The sequence below is a fragment of the Paramormyrops kingsleyae genome, chromosome 2 (genome assembly GCF_048594095.1).
Source record: "Paramormyrops kingsleyae isolate MSU_618 chromosome 2, PKINGS_0.4, whole genome shotgun sequence".
NCBI classification, from domain to species: domain Eukaryota; kingdom Metazoa; phylum Chordata; class Actinopteri; order Osteoglossiformes; family Mormyridae; genus Paramormyrops; species Paramormyrops kingsleyae.
Window position 1 is genome coordinate 14,254,516 of NC_132798.1, and position 17,319 is coordinate 14,271,834.

General features: G+C 41.6%; 2 protein-coding genes across 6 annotated transcripts; one reads left to right on the forward strand and one right to left on the reverse strand.

Moving 5' to 3' along the window:
• Positions 1-578: 578 nt before the first annotated feature.
• nudt12 (nudix (nucleoside diphosphate linked moiety X)-type motif 12) lies at positions 579-5,966 on the reverse strand. Of its 4 annotated transcripts, none has more exons than XM_023836535.2 (7): positions 5,946-5,966; positions 3,269-3,497; positions 2,319-2,893; positions 2,063-2,230; positions 1,710-1,823; positions 1,422-1,621; positions 579-1,346 (listed from the first exon to the last, which is right to left on the reverse strand). In XM_023836535.2, the coding sequence occupies exons 2-7, from the start codon at positions 3,472-3,474 to the stop codon at positions 1,236-1,238; spliced, it is 1,374 nt and encodes a 457-aa protein (XP_023692303.2). In that variant the 5' UTR covers positions 3,475-3,497; positions 5,946-5,966; the 3' UTR covers positions 579-1,235. The 4 variants fall into 4 exon arrangements, with proteins under 4 accessions (XP_023692303.2, XP_023692301.2, XP_023692302.2 ...); XM_023836533.2 differs by lacking the exon at positions 5,946-5,966 and adding an exon at positions 5,610-5,694; XM_023836534.2 differs by lacking the exon at positions 5,946-5,966 and adding an exon at positions 5,377-5,587.
• Positions 5,967-10,828: 4,862 nt separating this feature from the next.
• On the forward strand, positions 10,829-16,180 carry LOC111856507 (GTP-binding protein Di-Ras2-like). 2 transcript variants are annotated; one of them, XM_023836517.2, is made up of 2 exons: positions 10,829-11,047; positions 11,963-16,180. In XM_023836517.2, exon 2 carries the CDS (start codon positions 11,977-11,979, stop codon positions 12,574-12,576), a length of 600 nt encoding a protein of 199 aa, XP_023692285.1. In that variant the 5' UTR covers positions 10,829-11,047; positions 11,963-11,976; the 3' UTR covers positions 12,577-16,180. The 2 variants fall into 2 exon arrangements, with proteins under 2 accessions (XP_023692285.1, XP_023692286.1); XM_023836518.2 differs by lacking the exon at positions 10,829-11,047 and adding an exon at positions 11,376-11,499.
• The last annotated feature ends 1,139 nt before the right edge of the window (positions 16,181-17,319 follow it).

Below are 17,319 nucleotides of genomic sequence, written 5' to 3' on the forward strand. Positions count from 1 at the left end.
GATTCAGGTCTATAAGATTCTAACGGGTCTGGATGCTGTTCAGCCAAATGACTATTTCAATATTAGTCTAAATACTAGAACTCGTGGCCATAAGTGGAAATTAGCGGGAGAACATTTTAAAACAAATTTGAGGAAGCACTTCTTTACACAGCGTGTAGTCAGAGTATGGAATAGTCTTCCTGCTATTGTAGTGGAAGCTAAAACCATGGGTTCCTTTAAATCAGAGCTAGATAAGATTTTAACAACTCTGAGATATTAGCTAAGTTCTCCCCAAACGAGCTTGATGGGCCGAATGGCCTCCTCTCGTTTGTAAATTTCTTATGTTCTTATGTTCTTAAGAACATGAAAAACAATTTCTTAGTCATATTAAATATTTGGTAAAGAAATCGGTGACTTTCTGCCATATTTGATGACAGTAAATAGATTACAGCTTAAACACACCCTTGTCTAAGTTCATCAGTAAAATATGGAATGAATCCAACAGCCAGACTTTAATTCCTGTTTTGACTGCAGTCATTCTTAAGTTTCATATCTTGAGGGTTAGTGTGACAGTTTGACTGGAATACATAAACACCAAATGATGTAATAATATTTTATTTCCTATTTTAACTATACAGACTTTGGATCTTACGACACATATTGATTTCTTTAACAAATGCTGTTGCCAAAAGTGACATATAAGTGCAGATCAGAGAGCAGGGTAAGCCAATCCCTGGAGCCGCCGACGGTGACATCATTCTGCTCGCCTTGAATGTGACCTCATGGGCACAGTCTTAATCTGCAGACCAACGCACCACCCTCAATATATCCTCCCTGAAGTTCTGCTCCTGGTAAAGGTCCCTTTATCAGAATCAGCACACTCATGTTAACATAAGGTGAGCCCGTCACCATGACTAAATCCTAACCGGATCAGCTGTCTGCAGCTGCTTGTATATTCTTACTAAAAATACTGCAGCTCTCAACAATGTAAAATAGAAAATTATGGAGAGAACGGACACATTGCTTGTGGCACTGCATTACCCCCAGTGATGCTGCCAGGTCATGCAGGCCAATGCAAACCACCATAAAAGGAAATCACCAACAAAAGAGGGGGATGTGAATGCAAACGAAGATCTACTGGTGCTGCTTGGTGTCTAGATGGACCTTCTATAAGAAGGGAGTGGAAGAACACGAAGTGGCCCATCTATTCGTCGCCTGTCTGGTCCCCTCCCACATGCGGCGGGTCTTCGCTGTGCCTACAGATTTGCATTCATGCCGATCCAGTGTTTCACCAGCTGATGCGCGATCGCTTGTCTCGGCGGCAAGACGAACGCCGGCTCGCTTCCACTCCGAAGAACATCGATGACCTGCAAGTCAGAAAAACTCATAAGTCAATTCTGTCAATGTGCCAAACCGTATCCCCAGCTCCTCACGTTGCTCACCTGCTGTCTGGTGAACCAACGAGCCTCTTCGATTTCATTTCCATCCACTTTAATCTCTGTCGACACGGCAACTGCTAGGCATCCAATCATCAATGAGGATGGCATGGGCCAGGGCTGGGAGGATATGTACCGGACCGGGCCCACTTTGATCCCACTCTCCTCCTCCACCTCCCTCCTCACCGCATCCTCTATCCCCTCCCCTGCTTCGACAAACCACACATGGGGTCACTCCCCAGCACAGAGGGACCAGTGTGAAATTAGTCATAGCTGGGGTGGGGGTCAGCACACCTGGCTCGATGAATCCAGCAAGGCACGAGAATATTCCGGGTGGAAATGTTTTTTTCCTGCCTAATAAGCACTGGTTTCCTCCAGGATGAATCACCAGCATTATCACCACTGGATCTGCACGGGGTGAATATTAGTGTAGCGGGTTCCATGTAGGTCAGATGTATATAAAGTAACAAAGTTTACACATTTTTAGTTTTAAGTCTGTATTGTGACGTGGTATGAGGAACACGGCGAAGTTTTCGTGCCACGGTGCGAGGGGACAGGTGAAAGAAAGAAAGAAAACGAAAGAGAAAGAAAGAAAGAAAGTAAGAAAGAAAGAAAGAAAAATAAGAAGAAACAAAGAAAGGTCTTACCAACTCGGGGGTAACATGTGTTGTGGACGCCGTGATGACTTGGGCAATCCTCCTTCATGCACGTCCTTTTGTAGCCGCCCTCGTCTACCCTGGTCTTGCTCCCACATGTTGGGCAGAAAGAGTATCGGCTGTGCCAGGCCAAGACCGACCGTGCCTGTGCGATGACCCCTGGGACGACATGAAAACACTGAGCTGAGATGTCGCTCCAAGGCAGGTTATTTCACAGTGGCTGGCGGGTTCTGCAAGCTGCACTTACCCGCCTCCTCTTCGCTTAATGCAAAAAGGCCCGGCATGGGAGGTTTAACGAAGAAACAGCTCGATCCGGAGAGCTTCAGATGCTCCGTAGGATCTTCATCGGTGTTGAGAGCGAACCAGGCCGTAAGCCCGTCCTCGTCTCCTGGGGATGACGGAGGAGGAGGGCTCACCTGCTTCTCCACCCCAAGGAAAACTAGTGTGGTCCCAGGCTTTGCCAGCAGATCTTGCACAGACTGTACCCTCAGCCTGCGTAATTTAATGTCTGGCCCACCTACACCCAGCTCCTCTGCCTCAGAGGTGACCAGCGGGTTCAGGTTGAAGAACAGGATGTACACAGAGTCTGGAGATCTCCGCTTAGCCTCCAGCCACTTTCCATCAGTCCTCCTCTCACATCTTCTGTCCAGAGACTCCCTGCTAAAGAAATTTTCAGGCGCCTCCGCTTCCACCTTGTCCAGAAACTGATGATCGTCACCTGGTTTACTGTTCGACAGCAAACCGGCCACATGTTTATGTCCCCAGAATCTTGCGATGTCATACGCCGTCTGACCAGATTTGTTTACTAAGGATGTGTCACACCTTAAAATGAGAGAGACAGAAGGAATATATTAAAAACAAAACAATTTATTCATATTTTCTGGTTTCATTACAGAATTTAAAACTGCAATAAAATTATTTAACAACACAATGGACTGGCATCCCATCCAAGGTGTGCTCCAGACCTTGTGCCCAGTGCTGTGTGGGACAAACCCCAAGTCCCTCTCCATGACCAGTAACAGCAGATGGAAGACAAACGGAAGACCAACTCTGACTTTTGTGTCCGGCTGCTTAATGCTTACACCTGCCTCTACTTTTCAATGGGTCACTATAATGTTCCCACCAGTGATATGATGGGAGACAATTGTCCTTCAGTAAACACAAGGTCTAAAGCAGAATTAAAAGCCGCATATTCACCCTTTGGAAAGCAGGACCTTCACCACCTCGGAGTGTCCGCTGCGAGCTGCCAGCATCAATGCCGTCCAGCCATCGTCTCCACTCACGTTCAGCAGGAACCCAGCTTGCAGAAGCATGCTGGACACCAGAGCTCCATCTCCTCGCGAAGCCCCGTCAAGGAACCGCACTAGGATCTGTTCTTTTGGACTCGTCGCCACGCTTGTCATCGTCCCAACACAGCTGTCGTACCCTGTGTATGGAGCGCAGCTCAGTTTGTTATGTCATTTCAGTAAGTTTCATGAAGCAGTGATGAGTCATTTCAGCATATCTACTGACCACAGGTCAATCATGTAATTTCAGCACTCAGCAGCTACAGGTCAGTCATGTCATTTCAGCACGTCTTACATCACACTGCTGATGACATCATTTCAGCCCACTGAAGCTACAGCTCAGTTATGTAATCTCAGCCTACACATCCTGATCTATGTTTAAAACACATATCTACTCTCTCACCATTGTGATTTTTGTTACTGGATTTTTAAATGACCTATATCGCTAACAGGCAAAGATAATGTAAAAGCTAAATCATTGTAAAAAAAACATCCAAAAAATGGTAATTTATACGTTTCCTTTATTTAATTTCCTGGGTTGTACACATAGTAGAACACAATGTTTTATTTATTTGCATTTGCAATTGTAGATATGTAGATAAATTTGTGACCTTATCAGATATATTTGCGGCATCACATTTTTAAAAAATTATTCATAACATTTGACCGATGTGGTACTTTGAAAATATCTGTATCTGGTTCTAGTGAAGTGTATACAGTCATACTATGTAATTTCAGATGTTTAAATTAAATATGCTATTTGCTAACCATTACAATATAATCTGAAGATTCATTTTACAATTTCTTCCATAAACAACTGCACTCTGTCACCTCTGTTAAGGTCCAGAACCACACTGCAGGGTCCCAAAGAGAACCACAGCCTTTTGGGTACCCAGTGTACTGTACTGTGCCACAGAATATTTCAGTAAGCCAGACAGGTACAGGACATACCTCAGTTACTGCAGGAGAATAGCTAGGTTACACAACCACAGTGACACCCCAGAGCTATTCCCTTAACTCTCGATTTTTTTTTTTTTTAAAAGGAAACACTGTTCTAAGTACAGTCGTCCCTCGTTTATCGCGTTTAATCCGTTCCAGACTGTACCGCGTTAAATGAATTTCCGCGAAGTAGGATTCTTTATTTCTTTATTATTCGGCTGCACCTGGCGTTGAATGATTTGCGGGGGTGCTCGAATACATGGGCCTACAGTCCATACGTACAGTAATTTTAATTTTAATTGTAATACAGAGGTGTATAATTGACTCAGACAACCGAGCGCGCGCTGTATCATTTTCACTATCAACTTTTTAATGAATAAATGTATTTGAAAAAACCGCGATAGAGTGAAGCCGCGAAAGGCGAAGCGCGAAATGGCGAGGGACGACTGTACAAAGTACTACAAACAGAAGCTATGTTCACTGATACATGTGCCCTCTATACATACATAAAGGACTCACACAGGAAGGTTGGGCAGCCAGCTAACCTTGGAACCTCATTTTATTTACTCTCTGCAGTATTCCAACATTTATTCGCTATTAAGTTTTACGATCGCTACCCTTAGCTGTTGTATGTCAGTTAGTGAGACATTCCTCGCTAAGGCCTGGCATGGGATCGACGCAAATATCTTCAAGTTTAGCTGTCAAATGTTTAACAGTCACTTGGGGAGTGATTTTAATTAGGGTGACCAGATAATCCATGTCAGGGGGGAGACTATGAGCTACTTTTTTTAGGTTTCACAAAATACTTCAAAACTGAACGACTCTTATGCTTGGCTAAATAGGTCCGTTCTTCTTGTGCTCTGACTAGTGTCTTTGCTTGTTTTAAAGACTCATCAGGCTGTTTCATATTAACATTAGTGACACATGCATGATTATAGGAGACCAATCAGCACGCAGCAAGAAGTCAGTGCGCATGTGAAATCCATGTACTTTTAACTGAAATGTTACGGATTATCTTGTCTACCTATTCTAATAAAATGTGAACACTCCTTTCATTCTAAAAAATAAGTGCCTCCGTACCTAAAGTGTGAACAGGCAGGTCCCTCATTAAAAACCTTAAACGTATTTATCCATGACGCCAAAAACCTTTCCCCGTTTCAATTAACTTAGTTCAGCCAAAAACAGCCGCCAAAGTGAACCAGCGATCCGTCGGGATAGTCGGTTATATATAATGAACGATCAAATGATCAAAGTGAAAATCCAGCACCGAATAATTTTAGGACTAAACCTCCAAGAAGAGCCGGACGACTCACCTCCGCTGCTAACCCGATTGTACTCTACCACAGATAATGTCTGCAGCGCTCCGGCGCTTGTGCTCTTACTACCGCCCCAGCCGGTCTGGAGTACAGGACACAGCAAAGGCGCAGCCCGCCACCGAGACTGAGGGAAGCCATCCAGCCATGCACAATTACTTTTTAAAATGAGAACCATGTGAACAACAAAATTCCAAGGAACATGCATGGGTTTGGAAGGAGAGAGAAAAACTTTAGAAGTCTACAGTAAAAAATGAAAAAGACGACATGTCTGAGTGTCACAGTTGCACCATCCATTGCACGGACACAGGGGAGGCGCCAGAGATTTTCTTTTACCGGTGCTATGTGGTTGCTTGACTTTTCGGCGAGGGTGCCCTAGAATTTAGGATGTGCTGGTCGCCACAAGCCCCCGACGCACGTATACAAAAACCCATGCACATGCGCAGTACCCGCTCCGCGACAGTTACGATGACATTCAAAATAAAAAAAATCTAAATAAAACACAGAAATTTCTTGGGGGTGCTAAGAGGAGGCTATGACCATTACAGGCGTAGCTACAGCACCCCCAAGACCCTCCCTGGTGTGGCCAATGTACGGATATTACCGGTCACCAAAAATGTCACATTAAATTCTTCACTCATATCAGTTCCTCCAAATATTTCTCCTTAATAAAATCCTCAGCTCTGGCAGACAACAATTCAAAATATCAAAAGTAACACCTAGATCTGACACTGTGTATCATGCCTTCCTTGGCATGGCATCTGAACCCTAGGGGGTAAATAAGCTGGGTGACACCTGGGGGGATTCCACTGATGCCCCCCCCAGCTGCACCACAGTCACTGCTGGTGGACCCAGTGGAAACACCGACGCAGCATTTGGGGATCAGGCACCGCGACAAGTCTGTAAAAGTTTAATGAATAAAACATGACAGTCGATGCATAGTGTCATGGGAGGTTCACACACCTCAGTATTCAGTTGGATTGTCTCCGTGACCTTTGGCCCATCACAACCCATTGTTAATTGTTTAAAAGCACATTTCTCCCACTACACTGATAGTTGAGTGAAGCCCAGATTTAATTTTCCATTCATGCTTAAAAAGTTGCCAGGAATACCTGTAAGGGTGAAAATGAATAAAAAGGCTCCCAAATATATTTGCCATCATCCATTAAAATGTACATATGCAATTGTTATGTAGATTGATTATTAATTACCAGGGTTGAAAATTCAATTCAATTTATTTTTATATAGCACTTTTCACAGCAGAGTCACCCCTAGGTGCTTTACATGGGGGTGTTGTGATGCATTCCTGCATCATTTATGCAGAATAATAAAAAAAAAGGGAAATAGGAAGACAAAGATGACAATAGAGAAGAGGAACCAAAAACTCCCAAATATGTAAGAAAAAACCTCTATGTGCCCGAGGTCAACAGACGGCCCTTGTGGTCAAGGGCAAAGCCAAAGTCCGTCAGTGAGTCAGGTCTCCACGCCAGCCTGTGTAGGTTGTCAGATTGAAGGCCGCACCCAGAACATTACAGTTCATAGGTCACATCCACGATGTCAGCCTTCCACGGGACTGAACCAGGACTCCAGCTCAGACGATTCCCACCCCAGGCACCATTCAGACTTGTGGGACGGCAGAGAGCCTGGGGGGTCAGAACATGCATTGACACATTAATGGACAAGAACAGCAAATCAAAATGGCACGTACAGCAGGACGAGCAGTGTGTTATGTGTAAAGTTGTGGGTAAGCTCAACTGAGACCGCTTCGGCATGCCAAACATAGACTGGTAAACCATTCCACAATATAGGGGCCCTGTAGCATAATGCTTTACCGCCCACTGTCACTTTATTTATATATGAAATGACCAGGAAACCTGCATTCTGTGAACTGAGCAGACGATGCAGCTTGTAAACCTGAAGTAATTCTGTCAGGTAGGCAGGAGCTAGACCTTGAGGTGCCTTATACTGTATGTAAGCAGCAGAATTTTGAAGTCAGTCCTGTACCTAACGGGAAGCCAGACCAGTCAAGCCGCTGCATTTTGTATATGCTGTAAGGTGTTTAGTGTGCAGTCTGTGCTCCCAAAAAGCAGAGCATAACAGTAGTCTAACCAACTGTATACAAAAGCAATGTTTTAGTTTCAGGGTCTTCAATAGTAAGGAAACATCATAGTTTGGCAATGTTACATAGATGTAGGAAGCACACCTTCGACACTCCATCCACTTGCAATTTCAATGAGAGGCTTTTATCTTAGCTGACACCTAAATTATGGGCTGAGATCGTGAGGGAAATGTTCAGCCCCTCAGAGCTGAGTGATTATAGCATTCCTAATTGTGGACTTGCCTCCAAACAACAGAACCTTGGTTTTCTCTGCATTTAGTAACAAAAAGTTTTCCGTCATCCCGTTCTTAACCTCATTAAAGCGATTAGCCAAGGTGACAATAGCTGCGGTATCATTAGGTGGAACTGAAATGTATATTTGGGTATCGTCAGCATAGGTGTGATAATTAACATTATGTATTCTCATTATGTTAGATAATGGTAAAATATAGAGGGAGAACAATATAGAACCAAGAAGTGATCCCTGTGGTAATCCAAATTTGGCCATTGACAATGGAGTGCAGTTGTTGGACATATTGATATCGATTTGTCAAATAAGATTTAAACCACTTCAACACCATTTCACACATCCTGACATCAAATTTAAGTCTAGGTCATACAGTAGAATGGTCAGCTGTGTCAAAGGTCACACTAAGGTCCAGAAGCAAGAGCAGAGTCACATTGCCAGCATCAGTTTCCATTATTATGACATTTACAACTTTATTTAAGGCAGTTTCAGTGCTGTGTCCCTGACTGAAGCTGACTGGAATATATCCAGTATGTTGTTTGTCTCCAAGTATGATTGAACTTGAGAAGCAACTATCGTCTCCAGAACTCTGGACAAAAAATGGTATGTTAGAGACGGGTCTGTAATTACTGAGTTCCTGTGGATCCATACTTGGGTTCTTCAGTAGTGGTCCGATGGCTGCTACTTTACATTGGGCAGGTACATCACTTGAATACAGGGACACATTCACTGTGTCAGTCATAAGTCTTGCCAGATTCTTTAAGAAGTTCAGTGGGGATTGGGTCCAGTGGACAAGTGGTTTGTTTGGTTTTAATTCATTTCTATACTCATTGAACTCTGCCTCTAAACATTTGTTAGATTTAGTTTATGCTGTGACATGGAGCACCAGGGTCAAAGCCAAACATAAGCTAGAGAGGGGAAAACAAACAGCCTTCAATTTAAGATCAATTTAAGATCAATTTAAGATGGTGCTTGCAGTCAAGCAGGTAGACTATTTGGCATATTTTGAAATGTTTTGAATATAAATGGTTCCCTCCAGAAAGGATGGACACTGTCCTGGTTATAAAAGCCAGGCCATTCCCAAAAAAAAATCTATAAAAGCTACATTTTGAGATTCACACCAAGTCTCTAAGCAGTTGTTTAGGGAAAATAGCATGCTGTAGGTTACATCCCATGTTATGCCGAGATCTGGACTGATCTACTTGGAGGTGTGAGTGGCTGCGGAAGATGGCCACGCCCACCACTGAATCTCTGAAGCGCATTTTGGACTCAATGTGACAACTGTAACTACTGAGACAATACAGTGCTCACTGCGGGGTGCTTAATAAGGAACAGAAGAGTTAACAGACAGCAACGGGGGACGTACATGTGAATGCTGACGTGCTAAGAGGCATCACAACTGTCCAGCTGATGTTTCTCGTGGACACTAACAGCACCCAGGCGCCGTGGACCAGAACGAAAAGCAGGTCAGTACTGATATTGAGGCACAACAAGAATACATAAGACAAACAGCAACACGCATAGTGGCACCAGCAGCGTTATTTAAAGAAATTTAGGCTAAAATAAGCTTTCCTTCACATTTAAATACTGAGACCAAGGGGGAATCCCTTACTCTGGCTGATCTGTAAACTAGCAGACCTACAGCTGTAGGCTGTCTTTTATTTATTGGAATTACAAGAAGGCCTACATCCTGCAATCTGAGAGTGCAATCTGGATTAAACTCATCAATCAGCTCCAGTACACAGCTATAGGAGCCTGACCCTTCAAAGCCTTACAAGACAGGAGAAGAACCTTAAAGTCAGCCCTGAACTGAAGAGACAGACACTGCGGGAACATAGCAGAGGAGTGAAGTGCATTATTTTTAATTCACCTTTTTTCTCCAATTCAATTCAGGTTTCAGTGTTTAGAGAATGGTCTTTTCCTTCAGGTGGGGTTCATATGACGGTGATGATGGAATGTCATCAGTATCGCAGTAGGAAGATTTCAACCGCCTGGATATATTATGGTTTTGACTGTTTTCATTTCTAAAAGTGATATTTTGTATTTGTACATGAAGTAATTATTATGGTCACTGGAACTAAATGAAATGACAGAGAATTAGAGAGGCATGAAAGCTGAGTAATGTCAGTGGGTTTATATAAACATTACCAATGAGAAAAGACACAATCGTTTAGGAATGATGAGCATGGCCCTGTGTTAAAGTCCATTCAAAAGGTATATGAAATATATGTGTTACATTAAATTCTTTTTACAGGAGTATATACACATACACACGTCAATATATATATATATTTGTGTGTGTGTGTGTGTGTGTGTGTGTGTGTGTGTACAACCTTAACCCCCACCCTGCCATAACCTTAACCATAAGTAACCAAACGAAATACTAGATTTATGGCATTTTTAGTTTTTTGATTACAGTCACAGACGTATATAAAAATGAGCTTCCCCTTGTGAGGGCCAAAAAAGTGGTCCCCAGAACATCAAAATAACAGTTTTTTTTATCACATTGTTGTATTTGGGGGCATTTGGTCCCGACAATGTAATATATACATGACCACCACCCCCCACCACACACACAGTTTTATTGGTTTGTTGAGTGATGTTTAAAATAGGCTACCTAAACATCATCATTCATGATTCATCTAATAGTTAAGCAAGCGCACAAAAAATTATGAAACGCAGGTATTTTGTTTTCACTAGAATAAATTGAGTCCGCATAATAATAATGAATCTTAATTGTGACAGTACGGCAGACGCTGCTATTGTTCCATTCAAGGCGTAAACGTCCGTGAAGGGCAGCAGTCTGGCAGAGGCGTTTCTTGCCTGTTTTTTTTTTTTTTTTTGCTTTGCAGTGGAGATGGTCGCTTCGTGGCCATTAAAGCGCGTCTCTCCCACCCTGGCTGTTCCGTGACGTCGGCGTCTAACTTACGCAACCGCTTCTCTGCTGAAGGGAGCTGTATAGCGCGATCATGTCACGGCGCAGAGCTCAGTGCGGATGAACCACGCTGTTTCAGGCTCACCTTTTAATACCCCTTGTCTTCACTATGAAATCTGACTTCTAAAATCGTCTCATAAATATTCAGTCTTGTTACCGTAAGTCATTTTTTTGCATTTCATTCTCACCCCGAAGTAATTCTATTGATGATCATGTTATGCACAGTATTTATTTATATGTATTGCTGGTGTTTATAATATGATTCCCTATCAAATATGCTGTGTCTGTTAAAAATTCATCTCCTTCACAAATGCGATTGCTTTACTTCTTATAAAAGCATTTCATACATGGATTATTTGGTTTCGCAGAGCGATTCCGGTCCTGGTATGTTGAAATAAATGAACGATCACACGTAAAGAAGCACGTCATGTCCACGGCGTGACCTCTCATGTAATGTTGCAAACATGAAATATCACAGCATAACTGCGAATCTACACGGACGCGCATAGTGTATTTTGTCGCTGTTTAGGTGGGGCGATGTGCATGTTCATACTGAGAGAAAAATATACCTTTTAGCGGATCTCTGCGCATCTTACATGCAAACTGTATGGTAGGTCCGTTTTACTGCCTCGCAAGGGCATACGAAGGTTCGTCGCAAGTGTACAATTGTGAGATCTGTTATTTTAATAATAATTGATATTTTTTTTCTTGGGATTTAAAAGAATATCGTATTTGATGCAATGTTGCAGCTTATTATCAGTTATATCAGCGCTAGCCCATAGGTGGTACGTTTCAGACGCTGGTATCTTTCCCGTCTTCGTTATGTACACGTCTTTAAATGGCATTCAGATTGTTCAGGGCAAACATTATAACACATAAGACATACTATCTAATTTTATAATTGTATAAGATTTGAAACGTTGAATTGAATATGTGAATGTAATTATTTACTGTAACAAATACTACACCATTGGCAGTTGTATACAAACCATACATATCATGTAGAAGATCCTGTAAACAGTCACATAGCTCTGTTTTCGTGTTTAACTGTATTTTATTTTCTCCTCCCTAAGGCTCTAGAGGAACAATGCCAGAGCAAAGCAATGACTACCGGGTGGTGGTGTTTGGCGCTGGGGGAGTCGGTAAGAGCTCCTTGGTCATCCGCTTTGTGAAGGGGACCTTTCTGGAGAGCTACATCCCCACCATTGAAGACACCTACAGGCAGGTGATCAGCTGCGACAAGAGCATCTGCACTCTGCAGATCACCGACACCACGGGCAGTCACCAGTTCCCCGCCATGCAGCGCCTCTCTATCTCTAAGGGTCACGCCTTCATCCTGGTCTACTCCATCACCAGCCGACAGTCGCTGGAGGAGCTCAAGCCAATTTTCGAGCAGGTCTGCCAGATCAAGGGCGACGTGGAGAACATCCCTATCATGCTGGTAGGCAATAAGTGTGACGAATCCCAGAACCGGGAAGTGGAGACGAGTGATGGAGAGGCCATGTCCAAGAAGTGGAAGTGTGCCTTCATGGAGACGTCGGCCAAAACCAACCACAACGTCAAGGAGCTCTTCCAGGAGCTGCTGAACCTGGAGAAGCGGCGCTCCGTCAGTCTGCAGATCGACGGCAAGAAGAGCAAGCAGAGGCAGCAGGCGGAGAAGCTGAAGAGCAAGTGTGTGCTGATGTGAGGGGACTGTGGTCAGGGCTCTGGAGACGTCGCTCAGCCACACCATGGAAGGTCAACGCGAAATGCCAACATCAGGAACGCCGAGGACGTCCTTCAACGAAAGGTGAAAGGCAGTCAAGCAAAACAAAAATCCAGATACCAAAACACTGAGAGGCTTCTGAATGACAGCTCCATGCTCGTTTGCACTAATGGAAGAAATCCTGTTTTATGCCCTATCCTCCTTTGTGTTCCACACACCCTTCCAGCACTTCCAGGGAGATGTTCACAGTATGTGTGAATAGCGAATCAGAATGAAGAATGAACAGTGTGCTCGTGATTCATAGTTAGTCCCCGTGGGCTGTACAGTGCTTCTGAAATAAGGGCAATATCTGTGCTGCTTCGGAAAAACATTTCATTTGCACTGAAGTTTAATTTGAACACGTTAGTGTTAATGTGCAAAGACCAGTCCTTGGGAAGAATTTTAAAATGAGTTTACACAGGAAGGATCCAGTAAACATTTAATTTCAAGGCACTTTTGACAAGTATGTTCCTATATTATTCCGTACGTCTGACAGCAGTGTCAGGTTTTCAAAATACAACAGTATAATAAAACTCTTTACCAATTCAGATGGAATCCATATATACAGCTTGTTTAGCTCATATGGAACGTATATATATATAACGTTTTGGAGAAATGCTTGGTTTCCACAATCATGCATGCTTTCGAATGGCTCAACATCTTACACTGAGTCCTGCTGACCTTTGACAGTGACGACCGTTACATGTGCATGATATTGTATAGGGCAGGCACAGGAACAAGGCTACATTTTAATTATCGAAGGTCAGTTAGAGGTCAGGGTAGGGATAACAGCAGTTTGAAGGTACGAACTAAGAAACGCATCAGCCCGTGTCGTGTGGGTGAAAGTGGGGGAAATCACAGAAATCATTTGGTACAAGTTGACAGGAACACTGGTGGGCGATACGTGGACATGTGGCAAAAGTACGTTCCTAGATTTTTGTTCAAAACGTCTATCAATTTAATGTGATGTGTCCATATAAACAAATATCAATATAACAAATAACCTGTAGAAGAACTACAATAACAAAGGTTATAGTTAGATCTAGTATGATTTTGAGTAGTACAAATCTTAAAATAGATGATTCCAGTGGAATATTGCTACTAAATCTAAAATGAAGGATAATAGAAGTTACAGGTAGGCTTGTCATGAACCTTCTTCATAACTGGTTTCTGGTAAGCTATAACCTTAATGTGTAATCGGTGTTTCTTTGTCTAACCCTTTACTACTTGGTCATTGAAGTATCAACTGTTTAAAGTGTGTTCAAGTTCATCGCAGAAAAACACTCCTGTAGTTCAGTAGAGTTAACTGCTAAAGATACAATTTAGGCACTATAGACAAAGAGCATTAACACACTGATTTGTGTGCATAATATGAGTGTTTATAGAATAATATAGTATCATTGTATATGAAAATACAGGTACTGTTAAAATGCTTCCATGTATTTAAATATCCAACAGTACGTGCTTTATAGAATTATCTTTAGTTTGTTTTCATGTATGCTGCTACATAATCAAGATATTGTTCTTTTTTGGGATGAATCTGGTATTAATTACAGTGCGGTTTAACTGCATAACCTTGTAACTGCATTTCACTTTCAAGTTTGCTAAAATATTATTTAATATTTATATATGATGATGGGGGGTGAGATTGTTTTTTTAATTATTTTTTTAAGAGGAACGAAGGTTTTCTTTTTTTACTTTCGTGTTGCTTTAAATCTGCATTTGCTACTTAGGGGGTGCCATTTATTAGCCTGTATTAGCGTGGGGCAAACAGCGCAGGAAACTAGAGAACTGTGCAAAAAGTTTATAATCATTTATGATGAATAGCTTTAGTCCATGCGTAGGTAGCTTTGTTCCTAGGAATAACTTCACTTTGAGCGGACTTAGACGCGAATGAGGTGACGTAATGCGTTTTCTCTTCCCGTGAGGGTCTTACTTAGCTTGTATTTTAACAGAATGCTCTTACTGCATGCCACTATTATCAGACTCTGGATATGGAAAAATATGTCCTATTACCGTCTGTTCCTCTCTGGTAGTATGAAAAAGAGAGCACACTGTTAATGGATATAATTATTATTTTTTAAGCACAGTGCTTATTGCATTCAACTTGGAGAAACAGCGACCTCTACCCATACTAACCAAATCTCCATTTTCTGTAGGCTGTTCGTTTTATGGGCGAAGTTGTGTTTTTCACAGTCAAGTGCAGGGAATTGAACGTCAAACATCTATTGCCTGCGTTTTTCAGACATAGACTGTTCACATATTGATAAGCACAACTAGTGTTTTTAACAACCTTTTCCGAAAGTTATATTAAACATGTCAAAATGGTTTTTCTTTAAACGAGAACATATGACACGTCTCTATTTTTCTAAATTGTTTTGTAGGTTTGTACTGATAAAGGCTCTCAGAATAATACAACTCAAGTATTTACTAATGTAGACCTACTGAAATAATTTCATAGTACCTTCTTCTGATACAAAGATTTTTTTTGTTGTTGTTTTAACTAGGTGCAATATCAAGTGGTGAAGCTGTGAATTGTTTTTTCCGACATAATTAACTTGACATTTAATTAATTTATCTGACACTTTTATCCAAAGGGTGAGCTCGGTGCAATTTGGCGACGCGGGGAAGAGAGTTCTTGGTAAAGTTTTGCAAACTTTGCGTGATCATCTGTAATCAAAAGACACCTGGGGGGGGGGGGGTCATTTTGGTAATTTTTGCAGTGCTCCCCACTACTGGTTTCATTTTATGTATGTTTGCTGGGATTTGATCCCACAAACCCCTTTGCATTGTTAGTGCTACAGGGGCCTTTAATACACGCGTTCTTCAGTAACACATTAGAGGCAAGCAACAGCAAAACATTTTAATCCAGTCAAATATTTCCCTTTTTTGTTTGGGAGAATGCATAGATACTGTGTGATCATGTTCTTAAAACTGCATGGTCACTTTATGTGTGAGATTTCAATCAAGTACATTTAACCATGTAAAATTCTGTTGTGTAACAGATAAATGTTTTTAAAATAATTCACAACGTGTACACATTACATTGCACGTAGTTTTATGGGACAACTTAGGTTCTTTTCGTTAAGAATAATTTTGACATATACTGTAAAGAAACTACTGATGTGCTTGACATATAAAGATTGCGGAAAGAAAAAGGCACAATTTCGCATATTAAAACGTAGATGGTCAGCGTTATTTTACTCACTCGCTTTTAAGGTCGCCTGTAACTCCAAGTAAGCTTGACCTATCAATACCTTATTTTTCAATCCAGACATATTCATGTACGTTTCCTTGAGAAACAAGTAGAAAGGTATTTTAACTCATTAAAAAAGTAGTCTAGTAAAAATACAATGATATAAGTTCTAATGTATACAAAGGCCTCATTATTTTCTGTTGTTGAGTGCTTATTATTTGAGGTGTTCAAACAGTAGAAAACTAACAACTAATGACATGTTTTATAGTTCTATATAGAATCAGGATTGCCGAAAGGTTTATATTTTCTTGTGTATATCATGGCACAAAATAAAGACAAATATGCATTTCATTCAGAATTTGCCTTTTTCTTTAGTCCAGGTATTGCTATTGCAGCTTACAATTCTTACGTTTTATTGAATTTTGAAGTAACAACGTAGCATCATTCAGCTGAGCAACCATTTGGAAAGCCAGTGGTGGAGAAATCAAAATGCACTTGGGTTTGTGAGGGCTGGATTAACGTTTAATGAATGATTCCAGGCTCATGGTTCGATACACCCACAAACAAAATAAGACTGGGAAAATAAGAGCTCACTGATCTCATTACTTTCTTTTTATGCATGTCCATAACAAAAAAAAATCTGTTTTAAAACTATTTTTTTCTTGCATTTTTTCCCTTGTTCTGCAGACTACAGTGCAAAATGCAAAAATAAAAATCTCATAAGAAAACTGAGATTACGCCTATTGCATCCTCTGGTGTTAACATTAATAAAAGAGTACTTGCGGCGCTGCAGTCATCACTACAATGCGTATCGTCATGCTTTCCAATCTCGAAATATCATGCCACGGTGCATTGTTACAGCCCTATATATGCAAACACACCTCCTTCTACCAGCAATATTTTACTGCGTTTGTGACTTGCACCTCCATTTTAAACATACCACTGGACTACACTTGGTCTAAAACGGAGTCTTCCTTTGGAAAGCAGCCACTGCATTTTCACTGCATTTGATAGCTTATTTTGCATCTTGTTTTGCCTGAATTACATTTTAGTAGCGTCCTTCAGTTTCTAAACATATAATACAATTAATTTTCACAGGCTGTAATTGACTCTTGTCTCTTGACTAAATACAGTCAGTCCTACTACAATGCAGCTCACACTGAAAATCTGTTCTAATGTGATTGATGTATTAGTACTAAGTGCAACGTCATATTTAACACCGCAGCTGACTAGACTGGACGACGCGGCTGGCACACCTTGTTCTGAAACTTCCCACCTAGTCAGAGAACCCAAATCCCATTTGCCGCTTTTGGATCCTGTTGCTCGTCACCCCTTCATCACCACCTAACGTTCTGGAGGAGTTACTAATATGCAACTGCTTTGCAAAACAGTCAAGAACCTGAAGCTAATTTCAGGGCAGCTATTGGCCACATAGTTTTCATGGAGGTCATATGAATCACATTTCTTTCCAGTCAAGCTCATACTGTCCC

Bases quoted from the DNA above. Each gene is read 5' to 3' on its own strand.
- LOC111856507 (XM_023836517.2), top strand. From the start codon at position 11,977: ATGCCAGAGCAAAGCAATGACTACCGGGTGGTGGTGTTTGGCGCTGGG.
- nudt12 (XM_072706155.1), bottom strand. From the start codon at position 5,817: ATGCATGTTCCTTGGAATTTTGTTGTTCACATGGTTCTCATTTTAAAA. The intron at 2,894-3,268 runs GTGAATATGCGG...TCTCATTTTAAG, and splicing joins AAGGTCCTGCTTTCCAAAGG to GTGTGACACATCCTTAGTAA. The intron at 1,347-1,421 runs GTGAGCAACGTG...TCTGACTTGCAG, and splicing joins GTTGGTTCACCAGACAGCAG to GTCATCGATGTTCTTCGGAG.